General features: G+C 32.4%; 1 protein-coding gene across 1 annotated transcript; it reads left to right on the top strand.

Moving 5' to 3' along the window:
• The first annotated feature begins 838 nt into the window (after positions 1-838).
• On the top strand, positions 839-15,517 carry LOC139527872 (nacrein-like protein). Its single transcript, XM_071323549.1, has 9 exons — positions 839-1,139; positions 2,588-2,752; positions 3,623-3,798; positions 6,791-6,883; positions 8,372-8,407; positions 8,796-8,931; positions 9,530-9,768; positions 14,019-14,096; positions 15,404-15,517. The coding sequence occupies exons 1-9, from the start codon at positions 983-985 to the stop codon at positions 15,443-15,445; spliced, it is 1,122 nt and encodes a 373-aa protein (XP_071179650.1). The 5' UTR covers positions 839-982; the 3' UTR covers positions 15,446-15,517.
• Positions 15,518-27,025: the final 11,508 nt, after the last annotated feature.

Below are 27,025 nucleotides of genomic sequence, written 5' to 3'. Positions count from 1 at the left end.
ATACAGATAATATAGCAGCCCCATCAAGTCCAGAAATCATATTAGTTCATTATTTTCTATCAATTGTGTAAGGTTTTGAAGGCCGTTGTTCTTACTGCTTGAAAAAAATCAACACTCTAAACTGAAATCTACCCTCCGTTTTGTAGAGTCGCATATGCGTATTCGGGAATCTCATTTAACGCATGATGCGGGTTTCCATTTTCTGGAGGAAAAATTTAAATAGGAAAAAAAAGATTCAAGATTTCATTCATTCTATTGTAAAAAGAGTGTTTTTAAAACAAGTTTACATTGATATTATATATTCAGTTTTGTTTTTCCTTGAAAACGACATGTGAATTTTGGTCTTGCCTTCTAAAAAAACGGCACCATATTTTCTTTTGACGACTAAAATAATCTCAAAGTACACATATTTTCGAATCGAATGATATATGATATAGTCATATACTTTTTGACGATTAAAATTTCATAAATCCGACTTTGGTCACCGGCCTATAAGTGGTGTATTTGCCATTTAACAAATTGTCAAATTTGATGCCTGATTAATAAGTCGCATGCATTATCTACAGATAAAAAGATTATAAAACACTTTGATAAATGATATAAGAACACGGACAATAATTCATACATAATACTACAGAGTTGGTCAATTGGGGCTGATATTGTACATGTAGATTGGATAACATGTATGTACGTATAACTATTTGAACCTAGTTACACATGTACATAAATTAAATGAAACATAACTAAAAAAAGAATAATATTTTGACAGGTTTAAGGTTACAAAAATAACATTTACATAATGAAATGGATTTGCGAAACGTTTAATTGTGAAATACAGTTACATGACTGAAAATATATTTAAAGCATAAGAATCTGATTTATGAAATGCAGTCATACATGTACCAATGTCCCGCCTCAGTAAGCTGCATTTAGTATAAAACGGTGTGCGCAACCAAATGTATGAACCATTCGGCTGTACGGTATGGAACTTGTATTTTTGTTCGCTACCGTTGCCACAGTGTTTGTGTCTTTCGTTGATGGAGCCGGATATCTACAGATTCGACCTCCCTCAGCGAATCAGTGTTGCTATGAAGACATAAACCAAGCTCATTTCAGCTATGACAGGGATTTCTGTGAAGGTAAGAAATCGGATTAGTGAAAACATTTGATTTAATTTAGACTTTCATATTTCATCTTTTTATTTTGCGTGGTGAGCGGATCAACTGTAATGTCCACATTAACACACTTACATTAATGATGCATTGTAATCGTCATCATCACAATGTTTTATATAAGAAAGGAGATGAATTTTACTCGACAACTATCAACTAGAGTTCGAATGATATACACAGTAGTATCTGTCACCGTACGGCCTGATAAACAATAGGTGGCGTATTTATAATTTGCAACAAAATGCCCCGACATTAAACTTGTGAAACAGTTCAAACTAACGGACTACTCTGACAAAACTGTATTACAAGCTACTAAGTTAGGTGTGAACCATAAGGAATAAAATGCAGTGAGTTTCTACAGAAATTGGCTATGCACCACTACTTTTGACCAATATCAATACTACAAATGGAGTTCCGGAATTTTGGATAGGCAAAATGCAAATATATAAGGTTTACGGGGCTGTCTGATGCTTGGATTTGGTGTAAATGACTTTGTGAGCAATACTTATTTATTCCTTATGGTTTAAGTTGTGTCCGAATTGTAAAAAAGCTTTTATTCTTATGGAAACCAAGTGTAGTTAGTTCTCGTACAACTCTACTTCAAAGCAGTGTTGCAAGTTATATTTATTCATTAATACTTCACTATTGTATGTTTTTTATCGCTGTTTTGGAGATCCATTGTTGGTCTTTGGTTGTTTTGTGGTCTCTTTGACGCATTTTCCTTTTTCATTCTCAACTTTATTTGACACAATTTTGTGCCGGTTAAAATGAATACAATGATTATAAATTGGAACCCAATGTTCGTTTCGTCTACATTAGACTTATCATAAAATAAAATAAAATAAAACAATTTCGAGGACAAATCATGTTTTACAAAGGTCGAAGAGTATTTACAACCGAACATACAAGATTTGAATTATATTCAGTGTGCACTATAACATAAAGTGCTAGTAACGTTGTTGAAATCAGCGCCGTTGTGAATTATGTTATAATATCTGGTGCTGTACTGATCCAATTTGTATCGTTATTTTAATTCTACCATTAAACAAAAACCTATTCTGGTGGTATATAAGTCTAGTTCATATGTGCATCATCTATTGTTAAAGTAACATTAATACCTTGTATGTTATTGTACCTTAAAAAGGCGGATAAGAGTCGATTACAAATGCATATGTGCAGGAATGTTAGAACTAAGACTAACTCGTCCATTACGATTTTTCTTCACACTTGCAAATTGACAATAGTGATATATTGGTATTGAATATACTCAGTTAAGCTTTCTAAAAGAGATATTTCGTCAACAACAGAGGATCATGACATATTATGATAAAGTATTGACAATCTTGCATCATGATTTATATCAAGCAAGAGGACATCAATTATTAAAACCATTGTAAAACAAAACGTATTTTCAGGACCAAAGGATTGGTGCAGAGTTCATCCATGCTGGACTACATGTGGATCACAGAGGAGACAATCGCCTATTAACATCAACACAAAAGAGACTCGTTATAAACGTTATTCAAGGCTCAAGTTTGGAAATCTCAACACAAGAGTTCTTGCAAATATCAAAAACAATGGTAAGTAGTGCAAATTTAGGTAAATAGGTTATAAATCATTCAGTAAATGTTTCTATATTTCACTTCAACAACAAGAACACATCTCCTGTCTGATGCTTATATATTAATGATCTCTGGTGGCCTCTACGGGTGTCTCTCATGTTCGACAAAATAGTATTGACAGAGATACATTTGGTAAGAGGAGAAGGCTTATGTCATCATCAACTTTTTCGACGTATTTGTAGTTTGTTCCAGAGTGAAAAAAGAGGGGCGAAAGATACCAGAGATTCAAACTCATAGATTGAAAATAATCTGACAATGCCATGGCTAAAAAAACCAAACACAAACAAACAGACAAATAATAGCTCAACAGACACAACATAGAAAACGACTAAGAAACAGGAACCCCTACAACAACTTGAGATGATCTCAGTTGTTCCGGAAGCGTAAGCAGATCATGCTCCACATGTGACACCCGTCGTGATACTTATGTTATTACAAATCCGGTAAATAGTATAAATCGGTAGGTCACATTCTTGAAAAAGGGAGAGGGATTGTAGTGATGAAATGATAAACGATAAGTAGGATCTAGTAGATAATTATCACATATATATGCATAACAGTAACGTACCTTAGAGTTTTGTTTTATACTGCTATTGAAAACTTTCGACGTGTCTGTGTATTGGCCTACGTTTTGAGTTTTAAACGAATTATTATCGACAGCGTGCTTATTTTCTACATCACACTTTCGCTTCCAAACGAAATTGAAAAAGTATTGTTGTACGTATTTTGTTCAGGAAAAGTTTTCAAACGTTTTAAGTTAAAAACATTGAAATTAAATTCATACACTTAAAATTTCTTCTAAATCTCGTGTCAATATCCTGAAAACAGGCCATGCACCGGATTTTGATGTTGACGGAAAATTTGATGACGAAATAACTCTATGCAATGTCCCTAGAAGACCAAAAGACAAGAAGTATAATTTTGCCCAGTTGCATGTTCACCTTGGACGAGACGAAAATAAGGGATCTGAACATGCTATAGACAATACATTCAAACCGATGGAGGTGAGTATTTTTATTACATTAAATATTTAATTCATCATTCTTTAAGATATAAACAAACATGTCTCACAAATTAGAAGGCTTACGAAACAGTTACAGGGAGAAAATGACGTTGCTATCGTAATATGGTTGTTTTCGTGACGTCCGTTAACTCAAAATCGAGTAAATGGACCAATCTGTTTTTTTAAATGACGAAATGAGTTGATAAAATATGAAGATTATATGTACCAGTTTAACATGTGCTATGAAAAAAATCACCGTTGATTTTTTTCTTCAAATTAAATAAACCTGCAACAAAAAATGCCATTTTTTTTCCAAAGTCATGAAGTTTTAATTTAAATGATTTTTTTACAAAGAATTGTTTAAAAATAAAAAGCAGATTTTTTTAGAGGATATTCCAAATCGTTTTACAAAAAAATAGCATGTATTTATCAAATAAGTCTGTCCACAGGAAAGAAATGTCCAAATATTGTCATAAATGAAATCAAAATGGGATCAAAACTGTACCGTATGCCGATAATGAGGAAATAAGGCCTTTTAACAATATCATGAAGACTTCATGCGGTAAAATGTAAAATCAGAAGAATACTGAACTCCGAGGAAAATTCGAAACGGAAATTCCCTAATCACATTGCAAAATCAAATGATAAAACACATCTAATGAATGGATAACCACTTTCATATTCATGACTTGGTACAGGGATTTCGAAATGTAAAACACGGTGGATTGAAACAGGTTGAATAGCTAGCTAAACCTCTCACGTGTCTGACAGTCGCATCAAATTCCATTATGTTTATAATGATTCATGAACAGAACAGACCTAATAGCGAAAATGATCAAATAAGGAGATAGAACAATAATCACAATCCCAATCAGAAGAATAACAAACAATATTTGACAAAGAAGCACAAACAAGGATATAAAAAATCTAACAACAACATGCAACGGACGTGAGACACCTAAAGCAAATATAAATGTACTAAGTTTACCTGCAAAATACAATATAAGATTGTTGATGTAAGAGTAATGGAAATGTCGGTGATCGGGATTTTGGTTTAATGTCTGACATTAGATATTAAAAGCGTTTACTAACGTTTTTAAATTGTCATTTCCATCAATATAGAAACTATATAAAAGGAAAGTACATTAATCCCTAAGGCACGAATGGAGGTAAATGAAAATGTGTACCTACATGTAATATAACTTAATACATATTTGAGATTATTATGTGAATGGGCTGATTAGATTTAATAAATGTTTTAAAAGAGAAATTGTGCATTAATAGACAAACTAGAAAAAAAGATTTATTATAAAAAAAATATTTCCCAAAAAGATAACAATTTGTTTTGACTGGAAAAATAAAAGTCCTGACTGATAAAAATCATTCAGTTGAAGGTAGATTATAAGAAAATGTTTTTTGAGACAGAATTTTCTTATAATTTGCCAAAATGAAGATTTTACTATGCTTTTTTCAAAAATATAATAAAAAGTATGGGTCACCGTGCTTTTTTTCAAGCTATGAGTCGTTGAAAATTGCTTAAATTTGGTTGATTTGTTCATGAAAAACACATAAGGGAGATTAAAAAAAAATTCTATGAGATAGAATTTTGAAATAAATTGTGAAAACATAGGTTTCATAATACGTTTTAAGAAAATAAAAATAAAACATGGTGTCATCGAACTGGTTTTCTTGTCACAAGTAAAATTAAAAAAAAATCCCTTTTAGCCCAGTATAAATTTTGTACTAAAAGAGTTAGCTCCCCTTAAATTGCTCATTTGAAAAAAATGATTATAAAAACCAAAAAGATTGCTATTTGTTAAAATATTTTGAATAATACAATAAATTAACAAGTTTTCTTTATATAAATAAACAGTCTAACCATTAAATTGCAAATCTGTTCCAAATTTGCTGATTTGGGCAAATAACTAGACCGATTTTGTACTGTGATTGCACAACCAAAGATGGGGGTATACCATGAATCTGCCTTCAGCAAATTCTCCTCTAAAGCTGACAATAATTCAAAATCATTGGATTTTTTATTACAAAACAACTGGTTTGTTTGTTGGTATCGTCTATGTCTCTCTTATCTTATAATTTAATCCGACAATATTATATTTTAATAACAAAAAACAAACGATATTTCATATCAAATTTTCTTTCGGCAATAGCATTATTACAATAAAAAGTTTCATTTCAAGACCTACACACTTTCATATTTGAGGGACCTCGGTGGCCGAATGGTCAACGTAGTTATTTCTGTAATCACTAGTCAGTCGACACTAAGGTTGTGAGTTCGAACCCCATTCGTGTCGGTGCTCTCAAATTCCATTCTTAATTGAATATGTCTGTCAGTTTTCCTATCGAAGGTCGCGACAGGTGGTTTTCTCCTGGCTCTCCGGCTTCCTCCACCAATAAAAACTTGCCGTCACGAAATAGCCTAAATGTGGTACTTAAAAGTGGCGTTTAAACAAAAACATCAGAAATCAAAATCATTTATATTTTGTTATATGCATATTCTTTTTCCCCATAATTTGACGACTTTGACTTCTTACTTGCTTCTCATAAATTCTGCCTATATCTACTTAATGTATAAAGAGACTTAAAGAAACCTGTGTGATAAATAGGTAAACGCGATTATCTTTAACTAGCGTTATACCGCTTTTTAAAGATATATAGCATGTTCGCAATACGCAATGCTTATAATAATCATTATGCATGTTATGTTCATACTAATATCAATTAAGGAAAAAAAGATTTCTGTTGTAAACAATTTACCAATCTATCGTCCTTCAAAGCGGAAGTGTTTCCATAACAGACGCCCAAATTCATTATTGAAGAAAACATGACATTAGCTGCTTTGGTTGACCTTTGAGATGGGCTATGTTGAACCAACTTATGCGAGCTTGTCTACAATTTCCTCCTATATGACCATTTCTTTTGTATTAGCAATTCCAGAAAACAAGTCGTGTTATTAAAGAATTGTTATATTTTAGGCTCACATGGTATTTTACGACAGCAACTATGACGGTGTTGGGGAAGCTAAACCAAAGAGAAATGGACTGGTAGTGTTAAGTGTTATGATAGAGGTGAGAGCCTAATACCTAATCTGGCAGCTACTCTGCATGACTTTTGACAAAATAAAATGAACTCATTGTTGATCCGTTTTTTTCCTGTTATTGTCAAATTTTCTTCATTTTACTTTTGATGGCCCTGTACGATTTAAAATAAGAACAATATTAACGAGAATAGCTTAGTTTCTGAAATTGCAAATAACTCTGAAATAATACTGCAAGGATAGAATAAGTTTAGACCTTTTGAAAACAGTTCTTACAAATGTTTTCCTGTTAGGCAATCCATCTTAATCTGTGTTACATGTAAATGCAGAACTCCTAAAGCAATATTATATTATAACATAAAACTAGTTAGTTATCGAACTTAATATTATGTTTTGTATAGTGTTTGTGTGATTCAATTATATTAATTGTAATTTGTTTATACTTACAGTCCAGAAAAAGTAATAAAAACCTCACAAAATTCAAATGTTGATATATAAATGTACATTAAAAATATAATGACCAGTTTATTTTTATTGCAATATAGATTTGATCATACACTCAGTTCTGTCCAAATGATGTTTTTCTTAAATTTGTGATATTAACAGATCATAATTATATGTAAGACACACATTGTCCCCATGAAAATTAGCTTACTTTTGGTACTAATGTGGCTGTTGTTGGGTTTTTTTTACTTTTTAAAAAGATTTCTTTTTTGCAATTAAACATATTCTTGGTAACCCCCTTTGTTGTATAGTAATGAAAAAAGTAAAATGCAAAAACATCGAACTTTAAGGAAATTTCAAAACGGAACGTCTTCATTGAATGGTAAAATTACAAGCTCAGATATATGAAACGAATGGGGAAAACAACTGTCATATTCCTGACTTGGAATAGGCATTCCCCATCGTAGATAAGGACTACGTGATACCATCATTGAGTAAATTGGTTGAACAAAGCAATTATACAATCAGAGTTGAGAGCGGATTGATGAATACCACGAAAGTTGTCATCATTGGATATTCATCAATGACCGAATGTCTATCATGTCTATAGTTTTCATGAATAGTAATAAATCGCACTGACTTATACAAGTTAGACAAAGACATGGCACGATCATTAATAGACATCTGTATGCCGACTGAATTTTTCCACCGTAAATATTATCATTCCAGAAAACGAGTATTGTTCTAGTCTAGAATAATGTGTTTTGTGTTACTTAGATATATAGGCAAACCTTGTTGAATACACTATGTATGTATATATAACATAGTTTACGCATTGCTTGGTATGCGTCTAGCGTAATGTAATGTATTTTCCGATACAGATTGACTAGGTTCAAACAAACCTTATTCACATAATTTGAAAATACAAAACGGCAAGACCAGTCTTGCAACATTGACAAATATATCGTTAACCTATACTTGTATCGGGTATTTAAATGTATGCTGCTAGGAATATAATGGTAGACATCAGCACTGCATATGTCACAATTTTTAATGTATAATATATTTATTTTAGGTATACGGAAATAACCACGAAAACAATGAATGCAGGGTAAGTTGTAGACTCAAAATAATATGCGAATATTGTTAACCATTCATTCTCTATCTCTCTTCTTCTAATTTCTAAATCGATTTCCAGTAACAAAAACATGTTAAGATAAGTAGTTGTAAAAACAATAGTAACATATACAGATATTGTATGGTCCACCAGTAAATTGCAGGAAGGCATTTTTGTACCAATAAAGTAGTTGAAAATGTCAGTTTAAACTTGATAATGTTTTAAACAGATTGCAATCAAACCGACGAAAAGTTAAGTCTGCAATATGAATTTCAGATTTTTCAAATATAGTCAAGGCTATTTAATCTAATTATATAGATTAACATACCAAAAAAACCCAATAAACACTTTTCTTATACACAATGTACAATTGTATTGGTAGGTTGATGGAACATGTAAAGTCAGATTTGCAAAGAAGCTTAGTAAACTGATGGAAAAATACTATGAAAAAGTGCGACACTATCCTATGGAGTCGTTTAATCCTGATTTCTTCAACCTCCTTGGGTTTCAACGTAGTAGTAAGCATGCTTTAATTATATAGTAACCAAAATAATTTTTATTCAGACAGGTGACATTTCGTCAGGTATTAGTAGTCATCACTTAATGTTGATATGAAATGTCATTAAAGGTTTTCTGGATAAACGAACTAACCACCGTTTTGTTATATTTTGCGACGACCATGAAGTTTCACTAAGAGACTAATATCTTGTTTTGTCGCGAAATCTTTGTAATAAGTACTTGTCTGATACATACATAGTTTATTATGCGGCCAGGGACTTCATTTACTTTAATTTCAATGCGATGCAGGTATATGCATATACAATTTGTTATATATAGATATATAGACTATATATAGAACATATTTGCTACTAAGCTTTCGCATTAGTTTCGACCATATGTTATGTGAACTTCAAATTTCTAAATATATAAAACTGCCATGAAATATATACATGAAAAGTTACCTACATGTATGTGTCATTGATGTCAAATAAATTATGCAATACAGATTACGTTTTGTTTTCCGATATTTTTAATAAACTTACAAAACAATAGTTATATCACGATTCGGGACATGTTATCATAGTTATTAAATTTTTTTCTTTCAATTCTTACTAGACAGTTGTACGAACAATAATTGTGGTCGAACGCCAAGTCCTGACTTCATAGAAGAGAGATGCGAAAAAGAAGAGCAAAACGCCAGATCAGTTAGAGTTACAGAAGGTATCACTCCTCTAGATGTCCTTCCGTATGACACAAACCAATTCTACACGTATGCAGGGTCTCTCACTACACCACCATGTTATGAAACTGTACAGTGGGTTGTTTATAAATGCCCAATTAAAGTTTCTAGCAAGGCAAGTATACAATTACAAGCACTGTATGATTTAATTTAGCTGAGAGTGTTCTTTTTTTCTTCAAAAAGAGTGCTTTGCAAGACGCAACATAAGCAACAAGTTAAAACCTGTTGTTTATGAATTAACCTTAATGTTGCAGCTAAACAGGCGCTGAGGTTAAAATGATAATCTTGTCGTAAACCAAAATAGTTTTGTTGTTAATTATGCCGTTAGAGTTTTCTCAATGAAATTGTTTTCATATGTTTAATTTAATTTTTACAGGACTATATGGTATGAGTTGTTGAAGGCTGTACGTCTGCCTATACTTTCTGAAATTCAACCCATTTGAACTTTTTTGGACATTAGGTCCATTGTCAGTCCTACCACATGTTCTTATTTTTATATTCACAGTGGTGATACATTTTATACAGAGACTTTAGAATCATAGAAATAATATTATTAGCATTCTTTACCAATGTCCATATATAAGTTTTCTATTTCATTTACTTGTGTAATGTCTTTGCATGTGCATTCATGTATATTTCTGATACAAGTTTTGAATTGTCTGATCGATACTTATACCACTTAATTAATGTTTGTTTGAATAATATAGTAAACTACAATAGTGACTTGCTACATAGATTTTACATCTATATCCCATGGTGCTGATTTTCAGACGATGTTACGTAACCGTTTCACAATGCATGTTATCACTGATATATATAATTTAATATGCATATTATCCGTGTTTAAGGGCATCCGGTACAGTTTTTTTTTATATAATGTCATTTTGATAGTTTTCAAATATGTTGTAGGCCTTAGCGAGTTATAAAATAAAACACAAAATAAAACATAGGTCACAGTGCTGGTTTTCGAGAAAATTGAGGCTGAAAATTGGGGATTTGTGCAAAATTGTAAAAAAGGCAGGCAATGTTTTAACATTTTTGGAGAAAATATTCTTCGTCGTAAATTATTAAAATCGGGTTCAATTTAGAGCTGTGATAAGTGACAATAAGGAAAAAAATAAATCCCTACACAAATGACTATACAGTTATTCAAGCCTTTCTTGACCTTGCCGACCAGATGCTCAAAGTGGACTTTTTTTAATCCAAAAAATATAGAAATAAAGTGTTTCTAAAAATGTAATTTTTATCCTTTTTCTGTATAAACTGCATTTTGTCATGCTTTCTCCAAATTTCAAATAAAAAAATATTTGTCACCGTGCTTGATTCTATGATAAACGCGATTTATCCTAAAAATTGCGTCCCCCCTTTTTAACCTCAACGTTAGCGTTAAAGTGCACGACGTCGCTGGCAGACTTTTTCGACGTTATCGCTGCAAATTACCGGAGACATTTTTCAAAATGTATAAATATTGCTTGTAAAGCGCTACCTAATATGAGGCAGGCATTACCTGTAAATGGGGACGAAGTCTGTATGAATATTTTTTTTGTAACTTAAATATTTGTTTAAAAAAAAAGAAACGGAAATACCGTAACGTTTCCGATTTTGGTTCTGTTGTTAGGGATTTAGTTGTGACGTTATGTAAATTATGACGTCATATGCAATGTAAACAAAGAAACGCTATCATCAGGTAACGTTTTTTCATATCAAGGAATTATTAAAAATGAAATTGGTATTGCGCGTTCCTTCCTATTTTATACTAGACTGATAAATATATATTTTACTCAAAGTTCATACAAACGAGACCGGAAAAAGGAAGTACATTGTACAACTCTGCGCAGGTCCGGGATTTCAAAACACGACAAAAAAAAACAAAACTGAACGATTTTGAGTTCATTAGTACAATGAAAAATTCGTGAAATTTTCCCGTATTTTTTTTTTTATTCAATTTTCTACACATAAAATCATGTAACTCATAAATACATCTCTTTGTTTGTGGTCCAAGTGAGAAATATCTCAAGAAAAGTGATTACGGACTGTTGATAATTTTTACGGCTTTTAAAAGTAAAGACTCTGCAATTTAGAAACAGTTTTAAAATTCACAGTTTTTATAGCTGACAATGCGGTATTGGCTTTTCTCATTGTTGAAGACCGTACGGTGACCTATAGTTGTTAATTTCTGTGTCATGTTTGTCTCTTGTGGAGAGTTGTCTCATTGGCGATTATACCACAATGGAATGTGTAAAGGAGAATTTGCAATATGCTAAAGAATGCTTTTGTCCAGATAGAGAAACAATACCATAACTATTACAATTTTTGATTTGGCAAAAACGATTGAATTAATAGCTAGAGGACTGGACATATTACTTATGCGTAATTTCATTGGTAAATTATAACTATATATTTTTTTTCACCACAGCGCGACGCATTGCGGGGTACATAAAATATCGCACGTTCATTCCTCTGTCTGTCCTTCCGGTCCTTATGGTTAATTAGATTTTTCAAGTATACAATTCTTGCCAAATTTCGATTAAAATGATATCGTATGGACACGGTCGAAAATCAGCGCATGTCAACTATCCTTTAAAAGAGTTATGTCATATGGAAATATTAATAATATTGGAAATTGCATTGTATTTGATGTCATTCTTTGATGTCCTTCTGTCATGTCTCTAATATATTTGTAAAAGAAATAAAAGAACAAAATAAACAGCTGCACTACGAACGCATGATACGCTCGTCGTCTTATGAAAAAACCCACAATACATGTTTTTAAAACAACACGGGGGTTGGTACAGGAAGTCATGGGAGGTATATTCTGACTCATTCCTTATTCTTGCTCAAAAGGAATTTTGTATATTACAACATGTTTTCTATGATACCAATTTGTAGCTCAATAGAAATTTACTGAGAACTCATAATGAAGAATCATCACGAAAAAATATACAGAATGAGATCTTAAAAATAATATAACTAACAAGTATGTGAATTTTTTTATGCAATAATTTTCTATAGTTTCTGAGATACGGTGCGACATGTGAAAACCCCCTCTTTTTCGTAAACTCAATAACCTTGAAAATAAAATTTGAATCATCCTCAAAAAGTATACAGATCTTCAGATTCATATACATTGTAACTAAGTTGTGTGTAAAGCTTTTAGTAGCAATAATCATAAATCGTTTTTGAGATACAGGGCGGGCTGTGAAAAAACACCACTGTTTAAGTAACTCAAAAAGTTTACAAAAAAGAATACAGATCGTTTGACCATCATGAAAAAAAACCCAACCATGACATTAGGATAATATGCTGTACCAAGTTTACGACGGACAGACGGAAGCCAAAATATTTGCAATTGGACGTGAAGCAACCAACAATCAATCAATTTATAGGACATAGCCCTGGTATTAAGCTAGCATTTAAGGTAGCGCCTTCCTCATATCAAAAATGATCATTGACATCCATTATATCATCTTGAGATTGCTAACTATACGATATTTTGTTGAAGATCTCACAGAAACAGTAATGTGTTTTATTTCTTATGGTTTTATTAGACTGTTATCCTAATAGAATCAAATGTACTAATATTAATGTTGTAGAAGTTAGATGCGGGAGAAACAGAAATTGGAGCATCGAAAAATCCACATTACGTTTCTAATTACGAAAAATTACACGCATTACGTCCAGAAAAAAGTGACGTTTTGCGGGAATTCAAACGCTTAACGTCGCGCCAAGATTTAACTCCCTTGAAACTGGATTGTTTAAACATCGATAAACCTTACAAACCATAATGGAATATTGAAATGCAGTATTTAGGTTCTATGTTATGTAGAACTTATTTCTGTTTTTGTGTAAAATAATAGCTTTGATGAACAGGATTTAGCTTATCAATCTGTGTTCTTCGCTTTGGAAACATTGTTTTTACCATGAACACTGTGAGTGGAGCCACATTTAGAGCATGCACTTTATACCCTTCAGACCTTCTTAGTTAATTTCTGAGTGATGTGGAATCCATTTAAAGTTAGTTTTCTAAACTTTTTAAATGTATTGTGTATTCTTTCGTCGTTTTATGCAATGCTTTAGCCAGTTGATCATTTTCTTATGCAACTTATTGTGTCTTTGGTTCTTCCTTCTCTTGTTTTTACACTTTACATATGTTATTTTTCTCTTGAAACCTAAAATTTCGAATGTCATATTATTGATAATAAAACTGCGATGCATAATTCTTTAGTTCAAAAGTGAATTCGTTACGGTGCATATGTATTTTCATTTGCTTCACATTACATCAAATTTGTTATGCATGTTTTACTCAAGTGAACTAATGTTAGTAAATGTTAGTAATTCAACTAGAGCCCACTGTATTTTTTGTAGGCTTTTAGAATGTTACAGTTGGTAGAAGATTCACATTTTCTTCCTCTTACAAGATTTGGTGTACGAAGACCTTTACAGGTAAGGAACAAGTAAGGAAACAAAGTGTTTTCATGAAACTGCATTTGAACATAGAGAGCCGCCAGTAAGATACATAAAATTGAGAATGGAAATGGGGAATGTGAAAGAGAAAACAATCTGACCAAACAGCAGAACACAGCCGACGGCCATCAATGGTTCTTTAACACAGCGAGAAAACGCCGCACTCGAAGACAGGATTAAGCTGGCTCCTTAACAAAATGTAAACTAGTTCAATGAAAATGGACGTCACACTTAACTGTTTTGTGATATATCAAACCTTCCCTATACCTCTAGTCAATGTAGAATAAACAAACAAACAGTAATACGCATAGTAAAAATCTATTTTAAAGAAGTCCGAATCCGATTTCAGAATAGGTAAGGTACCCAACACATTTACTAAAATTAATGTCACAGTGGCTCGTTTAATTTTCATAAAATTTTGACAGAATATTTACTTTGACCCTTTGACAAAATTATTAAAAATTCAAATCATTTGAACCAACCAATTTATCAGAAAAATTACACTGGTTATATAGCAGTTTGACAAACACTCATTTTGATCATTGAGAAGCTTAATATTCCCTTAACACCACAACGTTATTAAAACGTTTAGCTGATTTTACAGAGTTATCTCCCTTTAGTGTTAGGTACCACCTTAAGAAACTACGCACAGTAACAATGGTACATAAATTAACACGGGACTACTAGCAGTTATTGACATGCCAGCTTCAGCCCTCGATTAAAATGATTGAAATATTATGTCTTCATCATATAAAAAGCAAGCACATTCCGTCCCGTTAAAGGTTTAGTATCATACCATCATAAAATATATGAGAAGAACACAACCCGTATCATGCCAACAACTGGTTTTGGAATAAATATGTTTATTTTCAATAATTTTTTACCCATTTACATTCGAAGAAAAAATGTGTTTATTTTCAATGCCAAGACCCTATGAGTGAATCAATATTAATGCCACATCTAAACATATTGTCTCTTTGGTATCTTTGGTAAGTTCATTACCAGTGATAGCATAAAACGAAAAGTATGCTTATAAAGTTTTTTTGTTCATCACCATTTTAATTGCTTGCATGTGATCTGCAAAATAGAGTAGAATTGAAAGTTTTATGGCACATAAACCTGGTGAGCAAAACATCTCAACGTTTCGTGTGAAAACACAAAATTATCAAAAAAATGATATAAAATACACAGTGAATGCGTGTCATGCTTTTTTCAATAAACATCTACGTAATAGTGTTTATTGAGATAATGCCTTTATTTAATATATGTTTGTTTTTGTTTTTCAGAAAAATAAGAAAGTGGTTGTCTACAGTAATTTTAAAAAATGACAATGAAAAACATCTGTATTGTAAAACCAAACATGAAATAAAAAATGACATTCTAAGTCATAATCAATTTAATCTTGTCTTATTTGAAATTTTTATCAAATTATAAGAGATTCGAAAATAAATTGATAATGCCTATGCAAAAAAAACAAATACTTCATAACAGTCACCCGCTTGTGATGGCGCTCATAATATATTTTAAGGTTTAATTTGAACTTCACATCTTGTAACTCTTGGTTTAATAGCCTCCTTGTAAGCAGCAACCCTCTATAAATGAAATCATGATAAGAAAATATGCATCGGAATATCGTATAACTGGGAGAAATATATTCTGTATGCAGGCATTGTTAAAATGTTGCTACAAAGACAATTTACAATTGGGAAGCAAAAATCATCTTGTTTGTCGAGGATACCCATGAATACCATCATAGAAAATGATATTAATTATTAGTTTTTTCAACCTTAGATTAATTTATTTACATTATTCAAATGGATGTTGAATGTGAACTGATTGATATCTAAGGCTAAGATAAAATTGAGAATGGAAATGGGGAATGTGTCAAAGAGACAACAACCCGAGTCTGATGTCAGAAGATGTAACCAAAGAAAATAAACAAAATGACAATAATACATAAATAACAACAGACTACTAGCAGTTAACTGACATGCCAGCTCCAGACTTCAACTAAACTGACTGAAAGATTATGATTTCATCATATGAACATCAGGCACAATCCTTCCCGTTAGGGGTTTAGTATCATACCATCATAACATATATGAGAAGAACATAACCCGTGTCATGCCAACAACTGTTTTTAGAATAAATGTGTTTAGTTCCGATGCAAAGACCTTATCAGTGACTCAATATTAACGCCAAAATATGCAATCTTTAATGACTTGACAACAGTATCATAATTATATCCCTTCTTAATAAGTCTATTCAAAGGTTTTGTAAGTTTCTGAGGTGAATACTGACACCTTTGTGCTTTATAAAGAATATTACCATAAAAAATTGGATGTGAAATACCTGAACGTATTAGAAGTCTGCATGTTGAGCTATATTTACGAATGATGTCTTTATACCGATGATAAAATTTAGTAAATGTTTTGGCTAGTTTGTGATATCGAAAACCCTGGTGTAATAATTTTCTCTCGTTAAAATCTAAAACATTGTTACATACACGAGCGAATCGTACAAGTTGAGATATATAAACACCGTAAGATGGTGACAAGGGAACGTCACCATCTAAAAACGGATAATTAACGATAGGAAATGAAAAATCATCCCTTTTATCGTAAATTTTAGTATTCAGCTTTCCATTAGTGATATAGATATCAAGATCGAGAAAAGGGCAGTGGTCATTGTTAGTATTAGCTTTATTTAAAGTAAGTTCAACAGGATAAATTTCATTAATATACATACTGAAGTCGTCATTATTGAGAGCCAAAATATCATCCAAATATCTAAAAGTATTATTAAATTTGTTTATCAGATGTTGTTTCGATGGGTCTTTGCTTATTTTTGTCATAAATTGTAACTCATAACAATACAAAAACAGGTCCGCAATAAGTGGTGCACAGTTAGTCCCCATTGGAATTCCGATAATCTGACGATATACGGAATCCCCAAAGCGAACAAAAATGTTATCTAGTAAAAATTCAAGGGCATATATAGTATCAAAGCATGTCCAATAAACATAGTTTTTTTGTTTATTGCTACTAAAAAATGACCTAAAAGAGTTTGAACATATATATTCACATTCTGATTTTTTGAATGCCCATTTAATTAGGTGTGTGAATTTTTTTCTTAATGAGAATGTGAGGCAATGTGGTATACAGGGTAGAAAAATCAAAACTCTGAACAGATTCAAAATCACCAATATAAGCATGCAATTTATCAAGTACTTCCAACGAGTTCTTGACACTCCAAAAGTAATTTATTCCACTATTTTCGAAGGCCTTTTTTGAACAATTTATTATCAGGTTTTTAATTGTACCAAGTGTGCTGGTAAGAAGAATAGACAATTTAGTAGTTGAACAATGGCTTGAAGACGAAATAAATCTATATTTGTAAGGGGTTTTGTGTTGCTTCGGAAGCCAATACATAGTTGGGACTTTCATTGTATTTGGCTCTGCTTGTAAAGCGGTGCCTAAAAGTTTATGTTTGTTACAGATTTCGTTTTCTGAAAATGGAGTAAGTTGGAATGTTGGTGAATTGGTGATTTCCTTTTTCAATGCATGATTTGTTTTATAAGTTGTTATCGGTTTTGAACTAGCTGTGAAATAAACACATGGCAGGACTGGTTTCGAAGTTAACTTATGACAAGGGCGGACCTATTTCCATGTTAACTGTTTGGCAGACATAAAACCAGTCTAGTTAACTAGATTTTGGTCCTAGAACTGGTCAGAGCAGTCCTATATCCTGTCACAGATTAACTTTGACCAGTCCAAATGACTGGTTATCAAATTAACTTGCTGTACAGGTTAAGACTGCACTCATCTGTAAATGGGAGTACTCTCATATCTGTAATTTGTGTCTTTTTGTTGTTGGGATGTATAAGTACCATACCACGTCTCTCTGTATTTTTGTAACTTGTTTTGCTTTGTATCTACCTGATGAGTGCAGCCCTTTTCAACTGATTTTGTACTTACTGTTACACCACTCCCGCTAACATGTTTAACCCCTCCACAGACTGCATGTGCCTGTCACAGGCCAGGAGCATGTACTTCAGTGGTTGTCGTTAGTTTCTGTATATCATATTTGTTTTTCGTCCGTTATTTTGTACGTAAATTTGGCCGTTAGTGTTCTCGTTTGAATATTTTTACATTTTGTCATTTTGGGGCCTTTTATAGCTGACAATGTGTCATGAGCTTTGCGCATTGTCGAAGTCCATACGCTTATTTTTTTGTAATTTTTGGTCTTTTGTGGATTTTTTTATATTTAATCGAACTCGTTTGTAATTTTTTCGGCATACACCATATACTATCATGAATAAATAACTCATCTCTTATACAAGTATAGAGGAAATGTCAGGACGTCTGAGAGGCGAAATAAACAATTTGCACTCAACGGATATTAAAAAGTCGAAAAAAAGCATGGACAATATAGAAGAAAAATGAGAAAGGAAATTAAGCCCTGCGCAAATCGTCCTGCCAATTAAATTACACATGTTTTGTTGGGATCGATAATACGTTTGCTTGATTGAACCGTTCTTTTAAAAGGTTTAGCTGACCTAGTTTAGACTTTCTTTTCTTCAATGTTATGTTATTCTGTAAACATGAGGCATGCGACACGTTTTGTGTGATTTAGGGTAACAAAATAAACATTTACAATGATTGATTATATTTGTACTTCATTTGGAGTACTTTGAAAACGTGTTACAAATAAATTTTGAAAGTCCAAGTATATATAAGGTCTATTGTATTAAAAGGAAGAAAGGAGGAGGCAAATAATTCAGTCAAAGAACAGCCAAAAACAAAAATGATCCAACTAAATACACGAATCAACGTTCATATAAAATTTCATGGACAAATAATAACCGAGCAATACCAGTTAACCAAATACAGGAGTTAAACCAAAAAAAAGGAAGATGATAGTATCGTAAGAAACTCGTTGAGTAAGGTGGGTAACATTGGAACTATTTTGTAGAAAATATATAAACACGTAAGGTGGTGCAAACGGATCAAAATAAGGGAAATTAACACAATAGCGAAAAAAACATCGACCCTTTTGTTGTAAATTTAAGTGTAGTTTCCCATGTAAAACTTAAATATTTAAATCTACATGTATTACTGTTTTACTCAAAGTAAGTACTTTTTGGGTAAAGGTCGGCAGTATATTCTTAATTTAGCAGATTACGTTTAAATCATCTTCGGTGCAACTTCAGTTTACTCAGTTTTGTTTGAAACGTTACCCTGTTCATTATTATGCCATGATAATGTGCAAAACACTCCGGCAAGTCACTTTGCAATAAATGAAGAGATTGTTCAAAAGAGGGACGAAAGATACCAGAGGAACAGTCAAAATCAGAAATCGAAAATAAACTGACAACACCATGGCTAAAAATGAAAAGGACTAACAGACAAACAATAGTTCACATGACACAACTAGAAAACTAAAGAATAAACAACACGAACCCCACAAAAAACTAGGGGTGATCGCAGGTGCTCCGGAAAGGTAAGCAGATCCTGCTCCATATGTGGCACCCGTCGTGTTGCTTATGATATAACAAATCCGGTAAATAGTCTAATTCGGTAGGTCACATTTATGAAAGGGAAGGGGGTTGTAGTTGCGACGTAAGGAACGTATCCGATATCATTTGTGAAACGGTTATTCCATAACGGTCAACCAACTCGTGATGGCGTCCATAAATTTTACGAAGAGATGATTTCAACTTCACCATTTGGAAGTCTTGATTTAATATCTTCCTTGTGAGCAGCAACCCTCTATCAAGAAAATCATGATAGGAAATGCAAGCACGGACCTATTTCCATGTTAACTGTTTGGCAGACATAAAACCAGTCTAGTTAACTAGATTTTGGTCCTAGAACTGGTCAGAGCAGTCCTATATCCTGTCACAGATTAACTTTGGCCAGTCCAAATGACTGGTTATCAAATTAACTTGCTGTACAGGTTAAGACTGCACTCATCTGTAAATGGAAGTACTCTCATATCTGTAATTTGTGTCTTTTTGTTGTTGGGATGTATAAGTACCATACCACGTCTCTCTGTATTTTTGTAACTTGTTTTGCTTTGTATCTACCTGATGAGTGCAGCCCTTTTCAACTGATTTTGTACTTACTGTTACACCACTCCCGCTAACATGTTTAACCCCTCCACAGACTGCATGTGCCTGTCACAGGCCAGGAGCATGTACTTCAGTGGTTGTCGTTAGTTTCTGTATATCATATTTGTTTTTCGTCCGTTATTTTGTACGTAAATTTGGCCGTTAGTGTTCTCGTTTGAATATTTTTACATTTTGTCATTTTGGGGCCTTTTATAGCTGACAATGTGTCATGAGCTTTGCGCATTGTCGAAGTCCATACGCTTATTTTTTTGTAATTTTTGGTCTCTTGTGGATATTTTTATATTTAATCGAACTCGTTTGTATTTTTTTCGGCCTACACCATATACTATCATGAATAAATAACTCATCTCTTATACAAGTATAGAGGAAATGTCAGGACGTCTGAGAGGCGAAATAAACAATTTGCACTCAACGGATATTAAAAAGTCGAAAAAAAGCATGGACAATATAGAAGAAAAATGAGAAAGGAAATTAAGCCCTGCGCAAATCGTCCTGCCAATTGAATTACACATGTTTTGTTGGGATCGATAATACGTTTGCTTGATTGAACCGTTCTTTTTAAAAGGTTTAGCTGACCTAGTTTAGACTTTCTTTTCTTCAATGTTATGTTATTCTGTAAACATGAGGCATGCGACACGTTTTGTGTGATTTAGGGTAACAAAATAAACATTTACAATGATTGAATATATTTGTACTTCATTTGGAGTACTTTGAAAACGTGTTACAAATAAATTTTGAAAGTCCAAGTATATATAAGGTCTATTGTATTAAAAGGAAGAAAGGAGGAGGCAAATAATTCAGTCAAAGAACAGCCAAAAACAAAAATGATCCAACTAAATACACGGATCAACGTTCATATAAAATTTCATGGACAAATAATAACCGAGCAATACCAGTTAACCAAATACAGGAGTTAAACCAAAAAAAAGGAAGATGATAGTATCGTAAGAAACTCGTTGAGTAAGGTGGGTAACATTGGAACTATTTTGTAGAAAATATATAAACACGTAAGGTGGTGCAAACGGATCAAAATAAGGGAAATTAACACAATAGGGAAAAACATCGGCCCTTTTGTTTTAAATTTAAGTGTAGTTTCCCATGTAAAACTTAAATATTTAAATCTACATGTATTACTGTTTTACTCAAAGTAAGTACTTTTTGGGTAAAGGTCGGCAGTATATTCTTAATTTAGCAGATTACGTTTAAATCATCTTCGGTGCAACTTCAGTTTACTCAGTTTTGTTTGAAACGTTACCCTGTTCATTATTATGCCATGATAATGTGCAAAACACTCCGGCAAGTCACTTTGCAATAAATGAAGAGATTGTTCAAAAGAGGGACGAAAGATACCAGAGGAACAGTCAAAATCAGAAATCGAAAATAAACTGACAACACCATGGCTAAAAATGAAAAGGACAAACAGACAAACAATAGTTCACATGACACAACTAGAAAACTAAAGAATAAACAACACGAACCCCACCAAAAACTAGGGGTGATCGCAGGTGCTCCGGAAAGGTAAGCAGATCCTGCTCCATATGTGGCACCCGTCGTGTTGCTTATGATATAACAAATCCGGTAAATAGTCTAATTCGGTAGGTCACATTTATGAAAGGGAAGGGGGTTGTAGTTGCGACGTAAGGAACGTATCCGATATCATTTGTGAAACGGTTATTCCATAACGGTCAACCAACTCGTGATGGCGTCCATAAATTTTACGAAGAGATGATTTCAACTTCACCATTTGGAAGTCTTGATTTAATATCTTCCTTGTGAGCAGCAACCCTCTATCAAGAAAATCATGATAGGAAATGCAAGCACGGATATATCGTATCAATTGAGTTATATACACCGTATGCAGGTGCTGCTGGAATGTTGCTACTTAGAAATGGAAAGTTCACAATTGGAAAGCTGAAATCATCTCTTTTGTCGTAAAGTTTTGTTTTCAATCGACCCTCATTCTCAATTTCTTTATGTAAATCAAGATATGAGGCCGACTCAACTGTATCTGTTGTATCCTTTATCTCTAGTTCAATGGGATAGATGATTTCGACGTAGTCACCAAATTTTAAACTATTTAGTGAAAGAACATCATCTATATAGCGGAAAGTAGAGCTAAAGGATATTGCTAACTTCTTATCTTTCTTCCTAAGAAGTTCCTGTATGAAGTCAGCCTCATAATAATAAAGAAATAAGTCGGCAAGAAGAGGGCCACAATTCGTTCCATAGGAATGCCGATAGTCTGGCAAATTTAATAGACAACGCACATATATTGTCTTCGATTAAAGCTAGGAGCATATACAACACGTGTAGCTCTGCATCATCACCATTCACATAATGTCAAACTGACATATAATTTCAAGTAATGCGAACATATGTATGTGCCCTTCTTTTATACAATTTCACAGCAATTATGAAAAATGCTAACAACAGGTTATATAAATATCACGCGTACGAAACTTTTTTTCTGAATTGACCTTCATCAGTACCGACCAAAGCCAAATATTTGAAAGCCAAGGGTGTATTAGAACCGAAGCAATTGACAAAATACATGACTAAAAATAGCCTTACAATTGCCAACTTTAACTGAGGGAGTTGAAACCTTAGTTTCTTTCAAAATGTATAAACGATCAGTTTAGACAGGATTGCTATAAATCATGTCAGTACCGAAACACTGACTACTTCTGAGCTAATGATACCCCGTGGAGTGATAGTCAACAAGCAGAGGTATCGACCCAGTGCTGAAGAAACTAAACAACACGTTATATAATTTTCATGTGTCCAAAGCACTTTAGCTCACAACTATTTGATTGAGATAAAATAGAAAACCATTCTAAAGAAGAACAAAAAAATTATAAGTATATGTTATAATGAATGACAAATATGGTATTTAATAATGATACAATTTTGTTTTAATAAAAGTCAAGTATTTAGTGCATATGCATTAACTTCAGCAATGCAGAAATCTTATGTTTGATCTGTAAACACGAAGCGTTTATTCTATTTCTAACGTTTATATGTTTTATATTGTATACCCGCCTACAATTGAAAGTGGTGTACACTTAATTGATCTATAACTTCAACGATGTATCCGTAAGTTTCTGCCAATTATCATATTTATCTGAGTATTTAATAAATAATAAAACAATCACATTGGCACATGCGTGTCGACCTATGAATATGATTTATTCATTCACGTGGAATGACAAACGCATTTTTTTTCTTATCTAAGATTGCGTCAAGGTTTACAACTCAAATGAAAGTTTCGCAAAGGACATGTGGACTTACAATAGTGCCCAAAATTGTTTGATATGAAAGACATGCAGCAATTTATAAAGTTAAAATCAATAGCTTGAACATGTCTTGCTATCTCATAACTTAGTAAGATATGATGTATTTACCAACACAAAGAGGACCGTAAAACCTTACACGGTCGAAAAAAAACACAAAAACATATACAAATGCATACAGTTTACCTCCATAGCACGGATATATTTTAACCAAACATAACCACAATTTACCATTTGATTGCATAGAATTTGATCTTTGAGAATGTTGGAAAAAAAGTACAAATCCACAATTGGCAATCTGCATGGGATTATATATCCATAAAGGCATCCCCTGCTGTTGTGGAGAGACGATGATTATAGTCCGTCGGAAGGGGACGATAAATGGCTTGCATGTGTTAAGAGAGGGCCTAAACTCTTGTCCGTTAAAGATACCATAGTAGATGTCGAAAAAGAGCAGGCGAATGACGACACAAAGCACTCACAACCGCAAAGTGGAAAGGGATTAATATAAGTTGCGATAACTTATTTTCCAATCCACTATATATAAATATGTTTAAAATAATAAAATTTTAAATCATTACACCCGTAACTGGTTGAAGGTTATATACATATATATATTCATTAACAGGGTAAGTTTTTAGTACCTTCAATGCAATATCAATTCACTCATTTGTGAAACAAAAATCATCTCTTTTGTCGAAGAATACTTTAGGAGTGCTTAGACAATTGTTTTATCATAAACTTATCATAGATAGAAATAAAAGTTATTTTCCTACCTTTGATTGCACTCACGAAAACACTTAAAACGATCTTATGTGTATTGCTTTGTCATATACCCTATATACTATCATGATCAAATAACAAATAGTTTATATAAATGCACGTATACAGGACATCCCGGGACGTTTGAGAATGGCCATACACTTTTTGCACTCAGCGGATATTAAACATCTTAAGTAGAAGAAACACGAACAATATACACGTAATAGCAATAATCAGAATGGTGGACTTAATAAAAGCAAGTTCTGCACCAAGTGTGCTATCCATTGCATTAAGCATACTATGTCAGGACCGATTATAATTAAAATTTGCTTGATTTTACTGTTTTATTGAAAGGTTTTGTTGACTAAGTATTATAATATATATATTATAAAGCAGTGTAAAATATCTTATGTGTATTACTTTGTCATATACCCTATACTATCATGATTGAATAACAAATAGTTAATATTAATGTACGTATACAGGACATCTGGGGACGTTTGAGAATGGCCATATTCTTTTTGCAATCAGCGAATATTAAGGATGTACACCTCTTAGAAGCCCAAAATTTTTAGAATTTAACTTTTTTTCTTAACCTGATTTTTCTCAGTTTTAAGAACAAAATGCATGTTATTTCAACTATTTTGTTATAAATGATTGAAAAAATACATATATCTAAAAATTTGATATGGGATGTACATGATTATTGTAAAATCATTTTTTGTATCCCTCACCCATTTTCTCAAAACTTTGGCTAAAAATACTTGATTGGTCATAAAATTTGAAAACTGGATTACTGAAAAACCATTCATTATAAATACACAATTTTTTCACAGAGTTACGTTTGATTGTAATATTTTTTGAATTCATTGATATTTTCCATTGTATTACACGTTTTGGAAAATATTCAAGAACGATATTTTAATGAGACTGAACGAGACTGAAAGGTCAGAGGAATGCATCCTTAAACATTTTAAGTAGAAGAAACACCAAAAATGTACATGTAATAGCAATAATCAGAATGGTGGACTTACTAAAAGCAAGCCCTGCACCAATTGTGCTATCCATTGCATTACGCATAGTATGTCAGGATCGATAATGATTTAAATTTGCTTGATTTTACTGTTTTATTGAAAGGTTTTGTTGACCAAGTATTATAATTCCTTTCTTCAATTTTATGTCACTCCGTAAGCAGGGTAAAATTGTATAAGCCATGCCAAGTTTTTTGTGTAACTAATTATTACAAAATTAAATCTTACAAATAATTACTCTTTGATTACACGCATACTTGTAATTTGAAAACAACTATTAAAATTGACTTCGGAAATTGAAAGTGATTTGTTAGGTTCATTTTATAAAGAGTAGAGAATAATTAAAGGAAGGAACTACAACAGTAAAAGCAATACAAAAACACATACCACAAAAGAAATGAAGTTCACATAAAACTACCAAAAAATTGTCTAAGCAATACCAGTCCAAACAAATACAACAGTAGAACTCTTAACTTGAGAAGTCGACAATATCGTAAGAAATCCGTGGAGTAGATAATATAAATTATAACCTACAAGATAGCCTATAAATGAAAACAAACCAAAGCTAAATATACAATGATATAGTCAACATTTCAAATTAGATTAAAATCAAAAGAGTCATATAGAAAATCGGTTTTATACCAGATAAATCGGTACTACAACATTACATTTAAGTTCACACAGTAACAAATCTGGGATTTCGTCCCAAAATAGTTTTCACGACTGTTCAACAATTCTGGCGATATGTACGGTATTTATTTTGAATCAGGATGAATGAAACTTTGTAACGAGCCTTTTTTAAAAGTCTTTTTCGATCAGTTCTGCACTTTTAATTAAACTGTATTGAAATGTGCAATGTTTTAGTCTATTTGAACATTATTATCGTACTATTAAAGACTCATATGGTTTTAAGTACAAATTCAGTTCATAGATGACTAGTTTTGTACTTATAAAAATTAGAATGAAAATGAGGAATAAGTAAAAGAAACAGAAACTCAAAGCGCAGATGACAGCAATGAGTTTTTACAGCAGCGACAAATTGCCAAATAAAGGTAACAGTAGTATACCGCTGTTCAAAACTCGTAAATCTACAGACAAAAACAAAATCGGGGTAAAAAACTAAAACTGAGGGAAACGCATTAAATATAACAGAAGCAAACCAGAAGGTGGGCCTTAGCTGTCCCCTAATTAAAAATGTGTTCTAGGACAGTAAAAATATATGTCATACTAAACGTCAATAAAACATATAAATGAAATAAAATTAAAATATTATTCTAGCAAAAAAGTAATTGGCCGGGGTTAAACATGTTTTGTTAGATCTAAACATTCTCCTTTTCTTGTAGCCAATGTAGAATAAACAAACACACAGTAGTTCATACAGTAAAACTTAGTGTAACAAAAGTTTGAGTGGGTTGTCAGAATAGGTAATAAAAGACACTAAGCAAAGTGACAATGATACATTCTAAAAAAAAAGGACTACTCGCATTTACTGGCAGTTTCGAACATACCATCTCCACTCCTCATTTATACTGATTGAAAAATTGTTGGCTGCAACATATAAAAATCAAATTCAATACCTCTCATGAGGGATTTAGAAACATGCCATCATAAAATATAGGAGAAAACCTAGCCCTTATCGCATATAATATGTTAACATGAGATCGTGATCACTTTCTATAGATTAAGTAGGTA

Source organism: Mytilus edulis, chromosome 6, assembly GCF_963676685.1.
Source record: "Mytilus edulis chromosome 6, xbMytEdul2.2, whole genome shotgun sequence".
Classification (NCBI taxonomy): domain Eukaryota; kingdom Metazoa; phylum Mollusca; class Bivalvia; order Mytilida; family Mytilidae; genus Mytilus; species Mytilus edulis.
The sequence above is the reverse complement of the archived record's forward strand: the minus strand, read 5'-3'. Positions and strand labels throughout refer to the sequence as shown.